Source organism: Carettochelys insculpta, chromosome 4 (assembly GCF_033958435.1).
Source record: "Carettochelys insculpta isolate YL-2023 chromosome 4, ASM3395843v1, whole genome shotgun sequence".
Lineage (NCBI taxonomy): Eukaryota > Metazoa > Chordata > Testudines > Carettochelyidae > Carettochelys > Carettochelys insculpta.
Window position 1 is genome coordinate 67565833 of NC_134140.1, and position 21973 is coordinate 67587805.

The following is a 21973-nucleotide window of genomic DNA, read 5'->3' on the forward strand; positions in this document are numbered from 1 at the left end:
TGCACTCTGAAAATCTATGCTGTAGTTTTCTTATTCATTTAATGATGTGTACGTAGCAGCGAGAAGTGGCATTGATTGGGGTTTGGGGGGCTGGTGGGGGGCTGTGAATGGTTTGGGGGTAATGTCCACACTAATGAAAAGGTTGGGAACCCCTGGCCTAGGATTCTGAAAGCAAGACCCATAAAGTCCTGAACAAATTTATTTATGGTCACCATTTTATGTTTTCTCTTTTTAAAAACAGATTCCCACAGACGGTGTTAAAAGTTTGAAACAGCTGTGAATGCACACTGGACCTTAAGTACTTAGAATGTAACATCTGTAAACTCATTCTCATGACAAATCTCTCTCACCTCAGCCACTATTTTTTTACTTCACTGGACAAGACTTCAGGTACCAGTGCTGCATGAAATTACATTTCTTTTAACAGAAAGGAGTTTTTATGCCCCATTTAATGGATAATAGACATACCCTTCACTCGGTAGCACATACCTGCAATCTGGGACATAGTCACAATGATGGAACTAAGTTCTTTTAATTTACATTTTTATCAGGGTAGCAGTAATAGGCTCACTAATGTAAATCTCTCCCAAAGCCATTATAGAACTGCCATTTTGCATGCATTTCAGAGTACAGTGCCAGATGAAACACATACTCTTCCAACAACGTGCGACAGTGGCACCATTAATCCCCAAATACCAGGCAACATCTTGGGTGATAATTAAGTAACTTCTTTTCTATCGTGAATGGAGTTTGCCAAGACTTTTACCAAATTCCCATCAGAGATGTTTGAGGAAAGAAAAGAGAAGTTGCAAAAAGAAGGCTACACACATCATTTGTAGAATCATAGAACACTAGAACTGGAAGGGACCTCGAGAGGTCATTGAGTGCAGTTTCCTGCCCTCACAGGAGGACCAAGAACCGTCTAGACAATCCCCAGCAGATGTCTATCTAACCTGCTCTTAAATATCTCCAGTGATGGTGATTCCACAACCTCCCTAGGTAGTTTATTCCACCCTGACAGTTAGGAATTTTTTCCTAAGGTCCAACCTAAACCTCCCTTGCGGCAGTTTAAGCCCATTACTCCTTGTCCTATCCTCAGAGGCCAAGGAGAACAATTTTTCTCCCTCCTTCTTATGACATCCTTTTAGACACCTGAAAACCACTATCAGTCCCCCCTCAGTCTTCTCTTTTCCAAATTAAACAAGCCCAGTTCTTTCAGTCTTCCCTTGCAGCGCATGTTCTCTACACCTTTAATCATTCTTGTTGCTCTTCTCTGGACCTTCTCCAATTTTTCCACGTTTCTTGAAATTTGGTGCCCAGAAATGGATGCAATACTCCAATTGAGGCCTAATGAGCACTGATTTGAGTGGAAGAATTACTTCCCGTTCTTGCTCTCAACACTCCAGTTAATGCATCCCAGAATCATGTTTTTTTTCATCACACTGTTGACTCATATTTAGCCACTATGATCCCTAAATTTCTTTCCACAGTACTCCTTCCTAAACAGTCACTTCCCATTTTGTATGTATGAAGCTGATTGTTCCTTCCTAAGTGGAGTACTTTGCATTTGTCCTGATTAAACTTTATGGTGTTTACTTCAGATCATTTCCTCAGTTTGTCCAGATCATTTTGAATTCTGACCCTATCCTGCAAAACAGTTGCAACCCCTCCCAGCTTGGTATCATCTGCGACCTTAATAAGCGTACTTTCTATGCCAATATCTAAATCATTGATAAAGATATTGAATAAACCAGTCCCGAAACAGACCCCTGCAGAACCCCACTTATTATGCCCTTCCAACATAACTGTGAGCCATTAATAACTACTCTCTGAGAATGGTTATCCAGCCAGTTATGCACCCACCTTTATAGTAGACCTATCTAAGTTGCATTTGTCTAGCTTACTGATAAGAAGATCATGCGAGACTGTATCAAATGCCTTCCTGAAGTCTAGGTATATCACATCCACTGCCTCTCCCTTATCCACAAGACTTGTTATCCTGTCAAAGAAAGCTATTAGATTGGCCTGGCATGATTTGTTCTTCACTAGTTAGGTATTAAGATGTTGGAGCCAGAGACTGAGCACATCAGTTTTTACCCTAAGACTGGCATAGAGAAGCCAAGGTAAATCCAAATGCAAGTGGAGAAGGCAGAGTGACAGTCTATCCTGGCACAGATGCTGCATAAAGGATGCTTGATGTGTACAAGTATTGAGATTTCTCGGCCTGTGTGATTCTTCTCAAGTAATAAGGAGCAGTCTGTTTTCTTCCTTTCAATTTCCAATTATAACAGCCATTGGCCTTTAAGTTTGCTCAACGTCTCTGCAAACACTGGTGAATTAATTTCCAGGAACGGGAAAGAATTTAAAAAAAATATTAGAGTACCAGGGGGAAAAAAGGAAAAAAAGAAAAAAAGCCTTTCAGCTCAGGTTAGTTTACAGGGGAAACATATTTTTAAGGGCATGGAAGAGCCTTTGGGTCTCAGTTCCATACCAAAATATCTGGGGTATTTTTAATAGAAAAAATAGATGCATATAATGGAGTCCTATGATTACGTTTAAATATAGCTTAATTCTATTTAGATTCTGGTAGACCAGGTTCCAGCTCATTCCAAAGCCCTCACTGAATATTTACAAGTGCATAGCTGGAAACCACTCTTGATTACCATGTCTTACTATTATCAAAATAAATATTAGCTGTTACATTAATACGTATCAGCTTAGCTTTTATGAAATGCTGGTAGGATGGTGCAACCATTTATCTCACTTATCTCTCTACAGCACATGGCATAAAGTTATAGCGAGTGTTTGCACTGTAAGTCTGTGCAATTGTGTGCCTCATCAAATAGGAAAGGAAGCAAAGTGTTCATCCATGGCTTACTGAAGGCAGATAACATATTGTGTAGCTTCAAAGGATAGAGATTTTGTTGATTGAACTCCTAACTCCTTCCAGGAAGTTGAGACAAATGCATAACTCAGCCTGTAAGTTTGGAATCTGGAACAGAGAGGATAATCTCTCTTTCATGCTGTCTGAACTCTAAGGCTACCTCTACACTAGTGAGTTTTTTTCGAAAAAGCCGGGTCTCTTTCAAAAAATCCCATGGAGCATCTACACACAAAATGCTTTCTTTCAATGTTAAAATGGAAAAACGTGGTGCTTTTTCCAGAGGCCCTCTTCTGCTCCCAGATGAGGAACAGCACGTTTTTGCAAAAGATTCTATCAGAAAAAAACTTGTGTGGATGCCTTAGGGGCCCTTTTTTCAAAATAGCAGTCCTCCATAGTGCCAGATTTTTTGATCTGAGGTATTTCCTGGCCTGTTCTTTCAAAAGAGAGGCCAGGGTGTAGCCACTCTCTTTTGAACGAGTGAATCAATTTTTCAATCTGCTTTTTTGCGTGTGGTCATGATCTTTTGAAAGAAGGTTTTTTTTTTTGGAAGAGATCTTCTGAAAGAACTTCTTTTGAAGGACCACTGTAGCATAGTCCTAGCTTAATGGTATGTCTACACAGCAAAATATTCCAGAATAGTTTATTCTGACATAACACTGCTGTATAGACATAGAATACTGGTTTCAAGTGCCTATCTTTTATATGCTTCCAGGGTCTCTAACCTGATACAGCAACGAAGGGTCCTGTGGCACCTTATAGACTAACAGAAAAGTTTAGAGCATGAGCTTTCGTGAGTTAACTCACTTCTTCAGATGCTGAAGAAGTGAGTTAACTCACGAAAGCTCATGCTCTAAACTTTTCTGTTAGTCTATAAGGTGCCACAGGACCCTTCGTTGCTCTACAGATCCAGACTAACACGGCTACCCCTCTGATAACCTGATACAAGCTCTATTGTGTGTGGACCCACTATTTCAGAATAAGTTTTGCTTATTTGGGGCTTCCTTGTAGTGTGGATGTGTTATTCCAGAATATTTTATTTTGGAATATTACCTATGGAATAAGATATTCTGGAATAACTCTGTAGTACAGACATATCCGTATAAGGGGCAAATATTCCTAAACATAAGCAAAGAGATCCCCACACGGCTGGGCAACAGTTAGCCCTGATCAACATTTGGAGCTGACAGACAGAGACTGAAACTTGTTTGCTTGCTGTAACCTATAAATAATTCTCATTTCTTTGTTCCAGTTAATCAATCTGTAGTTTATCTTAGAATTAGCTATGTGCATTGTCTTTGGTGAGAGATCTAAGGTCCTAGATCTGAGAGTAAACGACGGGTCTCTTGGGACTTGGAGCAATCAGAATGTTTGTGATTTTTGTGTGCATGATCATTTATGACTAAATCCAGCTTGCTTGGGGGCAAGATAGACAAGAGAACCCCAGAGGACCATTTGTGACTCTAGTCTATGGTAAGACCATGGTCTTTGGTATGGATTGTCCAATGTGGCGAGATAGCTGTGTATCATATGGTCAAAGTTCTGCGGTTGTACAACTGTGCCTAAGTGTGGTAAATGGAGAAGTTATTGAACTTTGGATTTTCATGACTTCATCTGTTAATTTTTTATTGGCTCTGGGTGTCAACAGCTCACATGAAGTTTATGAAACAAAATGTTAATGAAAAAACCCCAAAAATATGGAAATAACACTGGTGTCAGGAGTTTGCATGTGTCAAGACACTGGCACCATGAAGTACTTTAAGGTACTTCAGTTGGGGGATAAAATAAGAATGTGAAGCTACAAGAGACTGTACTCAGATATTTTTGAAGTCCTACAACAAGATGTAAAGAAATAGGTTTGGTTTAAAATATTCTGAAGAGAAAAGGACCGAACACTTGCTGGATGTCCCCACCTGGAGAACACATTGGCACACTCTGGAGGCTTAGGGTATTTCACCAAAAATCTCTGTTTAAGTTTAAAAACCTTCATTCCTTCAATTCAGACAAAGTTTTATAATCTAGGAGCCCTAAAAATTCCTCTAGCAAAAGCAGGGAAGACTAGAATTGACATTATCCATTTTCCCTCCATCCATATGATATTCTAAATTTATTTTAAAAAGACAGAATAATATGTTAGAAATCAACTTTTCTTTACAAATCACAATCAAAAAGAAAAAAAAAACTTCTGCGAGTGTCCTTTAACTTGGAATATGTAAAAGGCCAGTATAATTTTTCTAACAAGATCATATATGTTATGTGCCTTCTCTACAGCCTATCTGTATTTATTTCTAATACATAAAACAACCTGTCGCCACAAAATGTACGTTAGCATGCTATTTGTGTAGTCCACCAATATGTTAAGAGAAGAAATCTGAAGGAAGAATGCACCTGAGAAGTGCATGACATACCCCAGCATGGCATAGTAACACAACCATTGGGGGTATGCTCTGCACCCTTTGAAATACCCTTATTCTTATCTGGTTATAGGAATAAGGGAATTTTGACATGTGCAGGGGCCTTTCAAAAAGGACCCGGTGTAGCCAAACCATGCACGATCAAAAGTGGCACTTTCGAAGTGCCGCAGCCACCAGTATGCTAATTAGGCACAGCATATTCATCGCAGTGCCTCATTAGCATATCCTGAAGTGTCTCATTAGCATCCCCCTTTTGAAGGGGAGGGGGCTAGGGTAGACATAGCCCTTGTTGTGCATGCACATCATGGTGCTCAGAAGATTATAAGGAATTATATCAGGAACAGCCACAGATGTCCAACATGGCAGTTTCTTATTTTGGTGGCTGTTTCATAGATTGTTCCAATTGCTACAGGCTTCTTTAATGATGCCACTGGTAATAGGATCCAAATCTCATTTCATAAGGGCTTTGTTATAAGGTAAAAAGTTTCAGTAACATACATGACATTCAGCAGTCTCTCAAACTGCTTTGCAATAGATGGGTCATGCTGATAAATTTGGTCAAGCTTGGGCATTCCTTACCTCCCCCCAGGCAGCAGGTGGGGGTTCCACAGGAGGGTAATATTTAGGGACATCCCAGGCCACCGCAGCCATGAACCACTTGAAGTCCTTGCATTTAAGGTGCTTTCGTAGCTCCTTCTGGGCTGAGATATCTCCTGTTGAGAGATGCCTGTACTCAGGCCGGCGCTGGTAAACATACTCCGCAAACTCATCCATCCATGTCTCTGCCACACGCTTCAGGTTCTGTGCAGCAGAAAGAAAAAATCATTAACCTGTTGGTACTTTCATGAGATCCTTTAATTGACACCAGAAGTAAAAAACAAAACACCTAACCCTGACTTAGTACATTTTGGATGGTGGCGTGTTAACTAAACAGTAAACCTTTTTGTAGTTAAACACCGTTAGGAGCATGATTTAATTAGACGGATGGCTTCATGCAGTTTGTTTTTTTAGTACTTCAGTGCAATTACTGAATGGGGATTTAATTAACTAGATACAGTAAAGTTTTAGTTAATTATTTCAGTTGGAAGCTCACTGTGATGCTCCTTTTTTTAAGAAAAAACTTGATTAGTAACCATGTTTTTCCATTGTTTTGGTGCAACTGAATGTTGAAGTTGGAGTTTAGTTTTGTACAGTTAAATGTTATATACAGTCCACTTTTTCAACAATGCATTTCCTTCAGGGCCTTAAAACATCCCCAGTCTTTCAGATGCCAGAGTGACATACCTGCAAAGATATGCTTTGTAACAAGTCTGCTCAGTCTCTCTAGTTACATGCAACTAAATGGCCATTATTAATCTATTCAGAACACAGGATGAATTCTGATTGCCCATTGCATAAACTATTGATTTCTGTAACCAGAAGTTCTCTCCCACTCAGGGCAGATTGGCTGAGGGCCCGGGATTTTTTATCTTCCTCAGCAGCAAAGAGTACAGGTCATTTTCAGGTCTAAACTAGACGAAATGGCAGATTTTCTGGAACTAGAAGTTTTTAAACCACAGTTTGAGGATTTCAGTAACTCCGACAGAGGTAATGGGCCTATTACAGGGTGAGGTTCATTGGCCTGCCATGTACAGGAGGTCAAACTAGACGAACATCTGGCCTTAAAATCTCTGAGTAAGAGCATGAAGTCACCTCTCCATAACAGAACCGTATCACAGCAAAGGCCATCTACGTTTAGCTTGCATTACCTCTTCTGGATAGTCTCCACAGTGCTGGTGAGAGGATGATGTGGCCCTTCTGGGCATATACTCCAACCACTCCCTGGTCTCCGGCCTGCCACTCCTCTTCCTCTGCATAGATTGCAATTATGTAATCTGTTGCTACCTACGCCATTTACCAGGGCTAGACTGTCTCTGTCTATGCAACTGACTCCCCCAGCTGTGTGTGGGAAAAGGGAAATTTGCATGTGAATAAGATTCAGTCCAGACTTTTCTCTTAACTGTCAAAAAGCAGGACATTCAGAGGAGAGGCTGAATCTTTCACTGTACATAGACTCTGCAGCATGCCTGGGTTATGAGACACCTGTACGTGCTACTGTAAGTATTTTGAGTGGTTTGTAAATTTTTTTTTTGATATTGCATAAAGCCTTCTGATCATGTTGATGAATGACAACCCTGGTTTCAGTATCTTCAGATAGGCAATGATTATGAATGTACCATTACAATTTGTGTTAAGGCCTACAATGAAATACTGTTATGGCACACCTTGTACAGACTTCCTGTCTAATTTTGAATCCTAAAATACAGAAGGAAAACATAGACAAACACTGGTAAGTTACGGTCCAGACCACTGAGATGTTGAACACTCTCTGCAAGATTCCACCTGCTTGGGTCTTTTGCAGTCAAGCACCGTATTTCCCACCCTGTTCTTTATGCATCTGAACTTCTGATTTGCTTTTCTGAGTGTCATTACATGTTGAGCTAAGTTTTCATTCAGCTGTTTCTTATCATACTTGGGCCTTTTCCTTTGGTCGTTAGTTTAGAACCCAGTAAACAGTATGGCTGTGGCCACACTTGGCCAAAACTTCGAAATGGCCATGCCAATGGCCATACCGAAGAATACTAACGAGGCACTGAAATGAATATTTAGTGCCTCATTAGCATGTGGCCAGCCGCAGCACTTTGAAATTGCTGCGTTTCGTTGTGGCACGCGTCATCCAGACGGGGGTCCTTTTCAAAAGGACCCTGCCAACATTGAAATCCCCTTATTCCTATCAGCTGAATAGGAATAAGGGGATTTTGATGTTGGCAGGGTCCTTTCGAAAAGGACCCCTGTGTAGACGAGCCACAGGCGAGCAAACCGTGGCACTTTCGAAGCGTCACAGCTGGCAGCATGCTAATGAGGTGCTGAATATTCATTTCAGCACCTCGTTAGTATTCTTCAGTTTGGCCATTAGCATGACCATTTCAAAGTTTTTTGTAAGTGTAGATACGGCCTACGAGTAGTTCAGATTATTCCTTCCAATATGTATTACCCTGCATTTGTCAGCATTCTTCATGCTGCCTATTCAACTGGCTTTGTTACATGTCTCTTAAATTTCTCTCAAACTTCTTTAATGTTGACTAACTAGAATAATTTTGTCCTCTGCAATTTTCTTACCTTTGCCTTCTTTTTCACATTATTATTAACATCACACATTTGTCCTAGCATGAAACCTTGTGGTAACCTGGTGCTAATCTTCTCCCATGAGGAAAGCCACACATTTTATTTCTATTCTTTTCTTTGTGACTTAGCCAGTTCTTGGCTTCTGAATTTATGACCATTCAATTTTTTTTTCCAAATAATATTGAGTGAAGGACTTTGATAAAGACTTTTGTGAAAGTCCAAATAAAAGTTGTCATCTGGTTCTCCTTTACTGACTGGAGAGATTCAAAAAGAGGTCTTACAGATTAATAAGGCAACTGATACAACTGAAACCAAGAGAGTTCATTTTCTTTGTTCACCATTGTTTATGGCGTCAATACCTTCTCCTCTCGTCCTACACAAGTGTATCTTCACAGATGCCCCCTTTTCCAGCAGTTTCTCTAATTGGCTTTCAATTTTCATTCTCTCAAATTAAAATCTCAACTTCCACAGCTGTTCAGAACAAAAGAGACAAAAACTCCACACACATATCACACTGGGTAACATTCTGACACTAAATGAATCTTATAGCCTTCCTTGTAAAAACAAGATCCTCAAGCCTTGTAATGTTCTGTTTATAGAATCTTAGAGCTGCAAAGTGGTGAGATGTTCTGTAATAAGACGGAGGACAATATAAATTGGAAAATCAGCAACAGAAGGTGATGTATTCTTTCAGAATTGTCTCTTGCACATTTGTGAACCTGATTCCCATTCTGATTTGCTTTCAAGATTCATTTGAAAACCACTCTCCGGAATTTTATTAATTTAGTTTGCTTCAAGCATCTGCTCAAACCTAGATAGCTCAGAACTAATAAGGGCTTATCTGAATACAAAGGCAGGGAGATACAGCACAAATGAAGTGCATTCAGCTGGTGCTGTAAGATAAGTTACTATGTGCTTTGCCTTTGAGAAGCAAACATATTAAAACCTGAAGAACTGGGGATGTGCAGTTAAGGCAGTTTAAGAAATCAGAACACCGATGTCCCTGTTCTAAACGACTTACGCTGCACACAAGGTTGACTTTTGTTGCTATTTCTTCAGAAACAAAGCAACAGGATTCTCCCGGGTAATTTACATAAAATTATCATTTGGTGGTAAGATAATTTGGTGTCACTAGGACAAAAGGAAATATAAACCTGGTAGCAGAATGACAGCTACAAAGGCAAGATGACTCTTTATGAGGGGATAGTAAGACATGGAAATCTTCCACCATGAAAATTCTGTATCCCCTTGCCTGTGCAGAAGGAGAGAAATTTTAGCCCCCTTAGTCAGAGGCAAAATCATGAGTGCTAGTATAACCTTGACAGTAATGCATCATCCTCTCGTGTATTCTGTTTATCCCATATGTTTTAATGGAAAACTACTTTTTTAGAGGGTTTTAGAATGCAACAGTTATTGCTTCACAGTATTTGAGTATTTTCCTTTACAATACACAGAATTTCACAAAATACTGACTAGCTAGTTACCAAACTCCAAACTATAAGCGGGGATTTTTAGTGTAAGAAATTTTATTCCCTGGACTAAGCAATCAGTAGGAAGCTCTGAAGTAGTCAATTACAATGTTCAAATAATACTAACCAGCTTCCTCAAAGTTTGACTGCTCTGAAGGAGGTTTGTTGAATGAAGTCATCTTGAGCTGCTATCCTACTTATCTTTCCATAAGCTAACAATAAAGCCTTAATAATTTACCACATACCTTTTTGTTTAAAGGAGTAAAGTCCATGGTGAGTAATGCATTCTAGATGCAATCAATCTTAATCTGTGACTTGGATGTAGTAACATCTGTTTGCTCTTAAGAAAATTAGAGTAAGCTCCCACCATATATTAAAATGTAACACAGATTGTCTATTTGTAAATGTTTATAAGATCCATATCAGGATCTCACCAAGCCAAAATGTGTGGGTGCTTTCCCAAGATGCACGAGCTTTGGAAAGTTGTAAATTCTGGTTTTGTAGCTAACGAATATATTGGAAGGTAAATTGATCAAACACGGCAGCTCTTAAAAAATACAAAGCTTTTCTGCAGCCAAGAGCTATTCAGAGGAGCCCTGGAGGAGCGTATATGTCAATGAATACCACACTTCTCCGAACTTTTAGGCCCTTTGCTTATCTCACCTGTAATAAGCAACAAGCAGGAGATAATCCAACCCTAGATTGTACTAACCCACCTGCATGGCATGGCTACTGGCAAAAAACCATGATATGAGGTTAAATCAAACCTTTCTTGTCTTTTCTTTCTGAGGGTGGGGGGAGTTAATGGTTGCAGGACTGACTAAAGAAGAGAGGTACAGGAATTGTTTCATTCAACTTGCTGTAGGATTGCATTATTTGGGAATCATTTCCAGCAAATGCACCTGTTAAAATGGTAACAGAGAGGAAGCCATGCTAGTCTATACATGAAAGTCTAGTCTGTCCCATGAAAGCTCACCTAATAAACCATTTTGCTAGTCTTTAAAGTGCTACTCGACTGCTTTTTGTTCTGTTAAAATGGGGTTTTCTAAAGTTATAATTTTTGAATTACAACATTTGCATTGTTTCTTGTACTACATGCTGGATATGAACACGAAGAGACTCCATGTTTCTAAAACTAAGTTGACTCATTAAGAGAACTATTCCAGCCAAGTGAATGCAAAGAGAGCACTTGGTGCCTTCTCCAAACTCTTCCCTCCTGCAATGTGTGCTACTCCTGTAAGGTTCCATGCAAGGTCTGCACACGCTGATTTAGGATCAGGGTTTTTGCTGACAGGGACAAAGTAGCCTATTCTGTGCCAAATGAAATATTCCTTTACTATCTTTTAGACACACAAATAAGTTAAAGCATTTAAAACTAAAAATAAATATATTCAGACAGGCTATTTCTACACAGCAGCGTTATTTCAAAATAAGCTACTCCAGAACAGATTTTCCAGAATAGTTTATTTTGAAATAACACTGCTACACACAAAATGCATTTCAAAATAGAGCTCACCTATTCCAAAAATAGAGCATCTACACACAATAGGGCTTATTTCGAAATAGAGCCATTGGATACACTATGGTTTATTTTGAAATAGGCTCTATTGCCTGTTTACACAGCCCTTATTTTGAAATAGCTATTCTTTGTGGAATGAGGCTTACCAATTTTGAAATAAGCCAACCACTATTTCTAAATTATTTCAAAATAGCGGTTGTGTTGTGTAGACAACAGCAATCCCTCCATCCCCATTTACATTATATTTTAAATGGAAACTGAGACAATTTCTCAAATGGAATCAAATATGTTTGTTACGTGGAAGAGTCAATTTTAGGTGGCATGAGAGATCAAAAATTCTCATCTTCTATTATCACAGTGTGATTCTGTATCCTAAAATATACACCTATGGGACAGGGGTGGAGAACAGCAAAACAAAGGAAAATTAAGCTTTTTTTCAGCTATTGGAAAACCACAGCTTCAGCACACAGCATTATTTTTAGGGTGCCATACTGATCATGACCATGTTGCAAGGTTCAATTTGACCTAGCTGGTTAAGCCAGATTCAAACAGGAAAGAAAAAGAGAGAGATAAAAAAAAGGCACAGAAGGAATAAAATGATGTTGGGAACTGAAACATCAGGCAGGAAGGCAGCAAGAATCTTAGGTTTACATCTCAGGAGTTTGTCAGGGCACAGTCACAAAGATAACAACATCTCATCTTCTCCTGTCTGGTCAGAACAACTTTCTGTATAAAGATGAAGAAAGCTTAATGGTGTCATGGTACCTGCCCATGTCTCTATAGCTGCGTCTACACGTGCCGGCTACTTCAAAGTATCCACGCCAACTTCTAAATAGCGCCCGCCACGTCTACACGTGGCGAGCGCTATTTTGAAGTTGACATCGATGTAAGGCGGCGAGATGTCAAAGTCGCTATCCCCATCAGGAGATGGGAATAGCGCCCTACTTCGACGGTGAACGTTGAAGTAGGGCACGTGTAGCCGATCCATGTCCCGCAACATCGAAATAGCAGGGTCCGCCATGGCGGCCATCAGCTGAGGAATTGAGAGACGCTCTCTCCAGCCCCTGAGCTCTATGGTCGCCGCGTGCAGCAGCCCCTTAAATCTCCCCGCCCCCTGCCTTCCTGTGCAGGAATCTGAGAGAGTGTGCAGGCAGCAGCAGTAACACACGGCCAGCCTGCACGCCTCCCTGCAGCCCAAAGACACCCCCCGCCCCGCTGCAATGGCCGCCCACCAGCCCCCCAAGCGCCCCCAGGGGACCCCCCCAAGGGGAGCCAGGGCTCCCAGCCTGGCAGCCAGCCCTGGAAGAGGCAGCGGGGCCCCTCCTGACGGAGGCCGAGATCCAGGACCTGCTGGGGCTCTGGAGCGAGGAGGAGGTGCTCCAGGTAATGGGGAGCAAGAGGCGGAACACGGATGCGTTCGCTCGGCTGGCCGAGGGCCTGGCCGCCCGCGGTCACCCTGCCCACACTCCTGACCACGTCAGGAGCAGGGTCAAGGAGCTGCGGCAGGGTTACGCCTGGGCCCGGGATGCGGCCAGCCGATCTGGGGCCGACCCCACCACTTGCCCCTTTTACAGGGAGCTCAGGGAAATCCTGGGCCCCCGGCACACCTCCTCCCCGCTGGCCACTCTTGACACCTTGGCCGACAAGCCCCAGCAGGCTCCGGAGGCGGAGTCCGCCCCGGAGGCAAGCCCCGCACCCCAGCCCCCTGTCCCAGGAGCCCACCCCTGTGATGCCGGAGGAGGAAGAGGGGGAATCCTCCTCCAGCGACAGGGGGCTCCACATCATCCTGGCTTCCTGGAGCTCCAGCAGGGCGGAGCCGATGGCGGACCCAGCACCGCCACCGGACGGCGACGGACCCCCAGCTGCTGGTGACCCTCCGGTGACAGCTGGAGCTATCGGAGCAGCGCCTGTGGGTGTACGAGCGGTGCCTGCAACTGCAGGAGCGGGCGCTGGCCTGGCGCCAGGAGGCATGGGGGGCCTTTATGTACACTTTTGAGCACATAGCAGACTACTTGGCCCCCCATGCTGCACCGCCCGCCGCTGTGCCCACCCTGCCCGCTCCACCTACTGCTCCACCCGCTGCTCCACCTGCCATCCCACCGCCGTCCGCCACCGAGGGGCCTTCTGCCGAGGGGGACCTGGGGCCTGCTGACACCCGCCGGCCGTATCTGCTGGTTCCCCCGGCCCCCAGCCAGCCTTGGCCAGGGCTGAGGCCAAGGCGAGGGTCGCACCCGCCAACCCCAAGCGCTGGACAGTAGGGGGTGTGGGGCCCAGGACGTGGCCCCCTGCCTCCCCCTTTGTACATATCCCCATTATTTTGTATATAGTTTGTATTAGACCCCTGTTATTTTATGATACCTGCCCCCCCATGTAAATAGTTCTCCCCTTCCTTGTGTTCCACTATTTATCATAAAATATATATATATTTGTAGTAATAATAAGATAATTCACTGTTTTGTGGTTTCAAGAACAACAGGTCTATTTTTATTTGCAAGAAAAGTGTGGGGGAGGTGTGCTATTGGGTGCTCTGTGGTGTGGGCGCAGGGGCAGGGAGTGTTGTGGAGGATGCGGGGGGGTGCAGTGGGGGGCCTGCCAGTGTTCACCCTGCGGCCTGATCAAAATGGGCCTGCAGAGCCTCCCAGACCCGGGTCCCCTCGGGGTCCACCTCGCGACTGGGGGCAGTGGGTGGCTGCACGTCAGCCCTGCCAGCCTCCACAGCCCAGCCCTGAAAGAATGCCTCCCCCTTGCTCTCCACCGGGTTGTGGAGTGCGCTGCACGTGCCCACAACCTGGGGGGATGTTGGTGGGGCCCGCATCAAGGCGGGTCAGGAGACACCTCCAGTGCCCTTTGAGGTGGCCAAAAGTGCGCTCAACCACCTGGCGTGCAGGGTTCAGGTGCGTGTTGAAGCGCTCCTGGCTGGCTGTGAGATGGCCCATGTAAGGGTGCATGAGCCAGGGCCGGAGAGGGTACGCCACATCTGCGATGATGCAGAGGGGCATGGTGGTGTCCCCCACAGAGATCTCCCGCTGGGGGATGTAGGTCCCCACCTCCAGCCGGTGGCACAGGCCCGAATTCCTGAATACCCGGGTGTCGTGGGTGCTGCCAGGCCAGCCAACATAAATGTCCAGGAAGCAGCCCCGGCTGTCCACCAAGGCCTGGAGGACCACCGAATGGTAGCCCTTCCTGTTCAGGAAGTGTCCTCCGCTATGCTCCGGAGCTCGGATGGGGATATGGGTCCCATCCAGAGCCCCGAAGCAATTTGGGAAGCCCAGGGTGGCAAACCCCATGATGGCGGCATCCGGGTCCCCAAGCCGCATGAGCCTGTAGAGGAGCAGGGCGTTGATGGCGCAGGAGACCTGCAGGGGAAGGACATGAGAGAGCACCAATGAGGGGTGTGCAGGGTGTGTCTGGCCCTCCCCCCCCCGCAGGGCTCCCCTCCCCCCCCAGGACTTCCCTCCCCCTCCCCGTGGGTCCTCTTACCTCCAAGAGGACATCCCCGACGGTGCCGATGCCAAACTGCTGCCCCACGGATTGGTAGCTGTCTGGAGAGGCCAGCTTCCAGACAGTGATGCTGACCCGTTTCTCCACGCTGAGGGCACGCCGCATGGTGGCGTCCTGGTGCCTCAGTGCAGGGGTGAGCCACTAGCAGAGCTCCAGGAACGTCTGCCGGCTCATCCGAAAGTTCTGGAGCCAGCGGTCATCGTCCCACTTGCCAAGCACCAGCTACTCCCACCAGTCAGTGCTCATGGGGTAGCTCCACAGCCGGCGGCGTGTGCGGCGGCGGGGATGACAGCAGGGTATGGGGTTGCTTCCTCCTCCCCTGGGGGCAGCTCCTCTTCCACGAATAAAAGGTGGTCAGCTGCCTCCTGCATGGCATTGAGCAGCGCGAGCACAGCTCCTGCAGGGGCGGCTGGGTGGACCTCTGGCTGCTGCTGCTGCTGCTGCTGCTGCTGGGGGTCCATAACTGCTTCACCGAGGTGTGCATGCCTATGGCTCTGCAGACCGCGTGCTGTGCAGGCTGGGTGTGTCTGGGAGGGGCCCTTTAAGGGAGCTGCTAGCTGTTGCCCCGGAAGTGCTAGTCCGCCCTGTGGCCCTGTCTGCAGCTGTTCCTGGCACCCTTATTTCGATGTGTGCCGCTTTGGCGTGTAGACACTCCCCTGCAGCGCCTACTTCGATGTGGTGCTGCCCAACGTCAACGTTGAACGTCAACAGCACCAGCCCTGGAGCACATGTAGACGCTATTCATCGAACTAGTTTATTTCGATGTAGCGTTCACATGTAGATGTAGCTAATGTGTGATGGAAACAGTGTGATCATGAAGCTGACTGATGTCTCCAAAAGTGTTGTCAATAAAAACAGAGTATTCCATTGTTTCATGCTCGCAAACCTCACTTCAGTTTTCCTTAGTTTTTTGCTACAATTCTTACCTAAATAGGAGCCATGGAAACCTTTAATCTACAGTTCTTGTACTTTATACAAACTCTTTTCTATGCTTTTCTTTAAATGTGATAGTTTTACATAACATGTTTGTTAAGTTAAAATTACTTTCCCCCTTTCACTTTCCTTGGACGATTAAAAACTTCAGCACCAGCACAATTCAACTCAGCTGCAGAGAATGTGAACTTTCTTATTTGACTACTATTGGTTGAATCTTTCGGACATTTTTGGTTCCTGGTTTTTGATTTGTCACTGACATATTCATCTCCTCCACAAAATGTCCTATACTTCTTTATGAAAAATGTTCAGTTGAGGTCTATCTGGCATTCCAAAGAGAGTGACAGTGATTCAGACAACCCAGCTGGGCAAAAGCAGAGACTTTGTTCTTGGGCATGGAATGGCTGCTTAACAGCAGAGGACTTGATAACACAACAGGCTGACAAAGGTTCCTAGGGAGCAAAAGCTTAAATGAATCAGTCCCTCACAGGAACATTACAGTTTCATGTTTTACAGATAGGGCTGCCTTGTCAGGTTGGAATGACAGTATTTATGAGAAAGACAGACACATTACCCTCCCTGGCTCATGAAACTACATGGTTCTATCCCATGGATTTTTTTCAATTGTCTGTTTAGAGAATGGTTAAATTATCATAAAAATACTATTTCTGCTTCCAATTCCTCCAGATGTTATTAGGCAGAAAATGGTTTTCCCCCCTGCCTGTAAAGCAGCACAATGCTTTTTATTATTTGTGCCATTTCACCATTGTAACCTATTTCTTCTCCTTTGTTCCTGCTTCACTCTCTGCACATGCACCAGCCTGATTCCCTATGCATGCACTGTGATTTTGTCAATATTGTACCATATCTGAGTCCTGTAACTACTTCCTGTTGCTCCACTGGCAATCAAAACATTTTCCAGGAAGCTGGTGATAGCAAGCAGGACCTCTTTTATGCATATCTTATTTAGTACAATAGGCCTTTCTCGCATTGCCTATTTATCTTAGATCATTGTTTTGTTTATTGTGTTAGAGTGCCAATCACCATGTTACACAGGCACTCCTTCACTCAGGGATTCTCTTCAGCTCTGAAATCATGCTTTGGCGTAGTGTTGGAAACCACAGTGAAGAATGAGGGGTGCCACATTTCAGCTGTGAAATAAACAAAGGCCCTGACCGTTATATTCATTAAAAATCCCATAGCACTTTTTGCAAGAATGCAGCAATTAATCCCTCTTCCACTCTAAATACTATGTTGCTGCTGCAAAGTACTTTCCGTATTTCTCTATTGAAACGTTTGCATTTCATTCAGATAGAGTTGGTAGCATATATTACTTGCAGTACTGGAAGAGTAAGGAGACAGAACCCATACTGGTGTATACTGGTGAAAGTTACAACCACGTATCTTTACAGCCTCTATGCACTGCTATTAATATCTTCTTATTTTTCTTCACCCTCAGTTGCATGCTGAAACCACATCTTGCACAGAAAATTATGCAAGCACTGGCCATTGACTTCAATACAGACTGTTATTTACAGCTTTCATTCCCTATGATATGAAACACTGTGACAGCTTAGCAACACCTCCTTAAAATGGGCTAACATTATTATGCTCATTTTACAGAGGGATATAATGAGCCACAGCGAGGTTAAATGACTTGCTGGAGGTCACACAGCATGGGAGTGGGGAAGCTAGAACTAGAATCCAGCCTCCCACTATGTTTTTCGACTTACTAGAGAACATTTTTTTGATAATCCATCAAATATTGAAAAATAGGTTGTGCCATTGCAAACTAGTTATCCTTCTGGATATATTTTTCCATTTAATTTTTGCTTTCAAATAGTAAATAGACTATAAACTACCTACCTATTCCTTTCCCCGTCCTTGAAAACAAAACATTTTTGTTCGATTGAAGAAAGCATACAAAGCCACTGAGATTTTGGCTCTTTTGTTTTTCTTGTATTAAAAATTTTCAGATGGATAATTCTTCAGACTTCCTTCTGAAAACAGCCTTCCTGGGCTGAGATCTTGCTCCAGCTACTAATTAATTTTGATTATGGACTTATAAACATGTCTAACTATTACAAGGGAAAATAATAGAGAGGTAGCCGATGTCGTGAAAGAACTTCAGAACTTTAGACTGTGTTACCGCAAGAGGAAAATGCCCCAAATGACCTGCTCGTTCCTAGCTGACCTTTACAATGATTGCTGGATCACAGCCCAAGTGTGTTGCTGCTTGGCATGCTAAAGGGCTGAGTGACTGCAAAGCTACCTGTGCTGCTGCCTTACGCAGGAGCTGCCTCTCTCTTTTGTGTATTTAAAAAAAAAATACAAAAGGAGCCATCTGTCAGTTTGCATTTGGGTCACTGGGTAATGTAACGTTATGGACTTGTTTTGTCTGACTCACTGATTCTGCTTTGTCTTATACATTGGCTGGAAATTGTGACTACAAAAAATGTTCAAGAACTATTTTCAGCAAACCCTGCACATTGCTCATTGCTAGGAAAAAAAAAATCCTCACACCAAATGCTCAATGTCCCTACAGTATCTTGGCCTATAGAGCCCTTTAAAGCCATGGAAAATGGCTGAACAAGTGGTTCAGCAGGGAATCTGAATCCACCTGTGCCAGCTGAATCCCTGCCTCTTGAACTGAGCCCAACTTCTTGCAAGGTCCAAGTCAGCAACATAATAATATGGGCAATGCCATTATGCTGTGCCTTCAGGGTCACAGGATCACGAGACTCTGGGATCCCGAGTCCTAGAGTGCAGGGAGGAGTTCAAGTTAAGATTTGGATTCTCCATGTTTTTGCGTTAACATCTGAAGTTGATCTTCACTGGGTTTGCCAACCCTTATTCCAGAGAGACCTGCACTAGTCTAATGCTCTGGAAGAAGCCCCAAAAGTCTGATTTAAAATATCTTTAATGAAAAAGGCTGCTGGAGCCATGTACAGGTTCGACCTCTAAGGTCTGGACTTCTACGGTCCGGCCCATCTGTGGTCTGGCATCCCCCTAGGCTGGACTACTCATGGTGAAAAGCCAGGCCCCCATGCTCAGAAACTCCTCCCCCTCTGTCCAAATGCTTCTGGTGTGCTGCAAGCTCAGGGGAGAAGTGGAGAAGACGGGGAAGCGGTGCAAGAGACAGGGTGGCTGTTGCAGGGTTGGGTGTGTTCCACGCGGCTCTGCCTGGGGGCGCTCTACAGCCACCCTGCTTCCTCCCTTGAGAGCCCACCTGCTCGGTCAATAGTGGCTCCTCTGCAGAGCCCGGTGGCTGAGGGCCATGAGTGCAGTCCTGCAGCTGGTGGGTGGTGTCTGGGAGCGCAACCCAGCTGCTGCAGAACTTGGGGCACTCTCAAAAGTCTGTGCTCCAGGATCCCAGCTCTGAGGCTCCGCAGACACCCTGCCTCTTTCCCTGAGAACCCTGTACCCACCAGTCCCTGCTTGTTCAATGCTGTTTCCCCCACGGCTGCTAAAGCAGAGCCTGCTGGCATAAGGGTCAGCATTGACCCCCGCCCCCTTGTCATCAAATTCCCTGGTTTAGGACTAGTCAGGTTCCAAGGGTGCCAGACCAGAGAGGTGCAAACTGTACTGAAATTCTGAGGTCATCCCTGTGTCCCACAGGGAGCGGTGAGTTTTTAGTGATAGAACCCTTATATTGCTTATAGACTCATGAAGCAAAAAAATCTGTTAATATTGCGTTAGCAAAACCCCTGTCTGATAAACTGGTGCGTACCTATAAGAACTTGCTGATCTTATTTTATAACCTGATTTATCAGATAACAGGCTAGGAGATGTTGGCTTAACTGGGATGCATAAAAATGGATCACCATTCACGAAAATCACGGCAGTTAAAACAATACAGCAAAATAATCCAGTACGTCTAGATAGGGGCAGTGTGTTGGACAAGGTTGTAAAGGATTCCTTTCCTGAGAATTATTTCACATAAAACAATCAGGCAAAAATAGTTATTCTTCTTCGAGTGGTCCCCGTGGGTGCTCCACAGTAGGTGTTGGGCTCGCCCCGGCGCCGCAGCTCGGAAAATCTTCAGCAGTCTCTATCGGGTCGCGCATGCGCCGATGCACATCAGCTCTTCGCGCGCTTATGGTCACGTGCGCGATCTGGTCCCCATCAGTTCCTTCTCAACCGCTAACGGCTGCAGACGGAATCCTCTCCGGCTCCAACGCCTGAGACAGATAAATCTTATTTTTTTCTCGTGTTAATAGTTTTTAACAGTTCATAGTTAGCAGTTCTATAGTTATTATAGTTAGTTACTCTGTTAAAAGTTGTTAAAAGCTAAAGACTATCTTAAAACCGCAGCGGCCGCCTCCAGGCGGGCCCGCTGCTTTTGTTTGTCAGCCTTCAAAGGCCAACAGTTATTAACATCACCGAATAGACTGTTAAGTGTGCTATTAGCACCTAAGGACTCAGAGTTAAGTTTTAACAATGCCATCCCCCGGCTTTAAGAAGTGTGAATCTTGCCGGGAGGCCATGCCTGCTTCGGATGGCCATAGCAGATGCATACGGTGCCTCGGGGACACGCACGTTCCCCAGAAGTGCTCCCATTGTTCGAAGTTGACTAATAGAGCTAGAAAAGATAGAGAAATGAGGCTGAAGATGCTGCTAGTTGACAAAGCACTTCAGCCTGCCTCATCGGAGACAACGCATGCGGAGGGCTCTTCAGGATCGCACAAGAGGAAGGCTGCCTCTTTGATCTCCTCTGCGCAGAAGAAAAGAAGAGCCTCGCCTACTCAATCCCTGCCCCTTACTGTTGGGAGTGGGACGAGCGTAACAAAGGGCCCGCGCACGCTGGCTTCGTCCACTGGTAAAGCCACGGCGCATGCAACCACTCAAGGCCCTGCAGCTACCGGGTAGACGGCACCGAGAGCCGTGCGGGCACTAGTCAGTCCGGCACCGGCTCCTGCGGCACTGATCGAGACTTCCCCAGAGGCACCGGAGATGACAGCACCGAGGACATCGGCACCGGGATCGACAGCACCGATGACAATGGCACTGGGATCGACGGCACCGAGGACGACGGCACCGGCAACAACAGCACCGGGAGCAGTGGAAATCAGCATGACACCTGCTCCGGTACCAAGTTCACTGATAAGACCACCCGAGAGGGCACAGGCTAAAACGAAGACCAGGCACTGCAGCCCCTCTCCTGAGGTAATTGCGCTGCCTCTGTCACCACGATCACCACCGGAGATTCGACGGGCAGCAACACCTTCAGCCTGCCACAGACGTCCTTCTCCTTTTCTTCGGAGTCCATCCCAGGGGTCTGCACGCTTTTCTCCATCATCTAGCAGAGATCCCTACGAGTCTTCTCACAGAGGCTCTCCTCGTACGTCGGTATCATCTCGGAGGTCTCGACATTCCAGGCACCACCCTTACATCCTTGGGTCACGGTCCAGGTCTCCATCACCGGGCCCCTGTCCCTGTTGCTACGACCGCCATCATTATGCGGGGCGTCAGCACAGGAGGTCGATGTCTCACTATGGATCCCCGTCGACCACCCCTCAACGCCACAGTGTTCTACTTCCACCTGGGGGAACACCACGAGTTCCCCAATCAGAGGCTGGGTCTAAAGACATTGAACCCCACTTTGAAATTCCACAAAGGCAATCACATCAATACAGCCAGGATCCAGAGGAATTGGAGGACAGATACCATAGTGATGCCTCCTCATCCTCGCCAGACGAGGCCGTGGTCCCTGGAGACATTTCTCCCCCAGATGACCTGAAACAGTTCCAGGAACTGTTCAAACGAGTAGCTCAATCCCAAGATATTCAAGTGGCGGAGGTGCAGGAGAAACACCACAGACTCCTTAAAAACCTCAGGCCTCCATCTTCTTCTAAAATTGCTATTCCTCTGAACGATGCAATCACGGAGGCAGCCACTAATATATGGCAGACTCCAGCATCCGCTCCTCCTACCAACAAAAGAGCGGACAAAAAGTACTTTGTCCCTGCGAAAGGTATGGAATTTCTATTTAGTCATCCACAGCCAAACTCGCTAGTGGTTGAATCGTCCCAACACAGGTCCAAATCGTCCCAGTACAAATCTGGGGGATTGTACAAGGACATAAAGAAGC

At 45.2% G+C, this 21973-nt stretch overlaps 1 protein-coding gene across 1 annotated transcript in view; it reads right to left on the reverse strand.

The window, feature by feature from the left end:
* Window positions 1-21973, reverse strand: part of GALNTL6 (polypeptide N-acetylgalactosaminyltransferase like 6) — a 910287-nt gene that overhangs the window by 42354 nt on the left and 845960 nt on the right. Inside the window, exon 9 of the mRNA XM_074991866.1 lies at window positions 5875-6096. Coding sequence (XP_074847967.1) covers window positions 5875-6096 — 222 coding nt within the window. The remainder of the gene's footprint in view (window positions 1-5874; window positions 6097-21973) is intronic.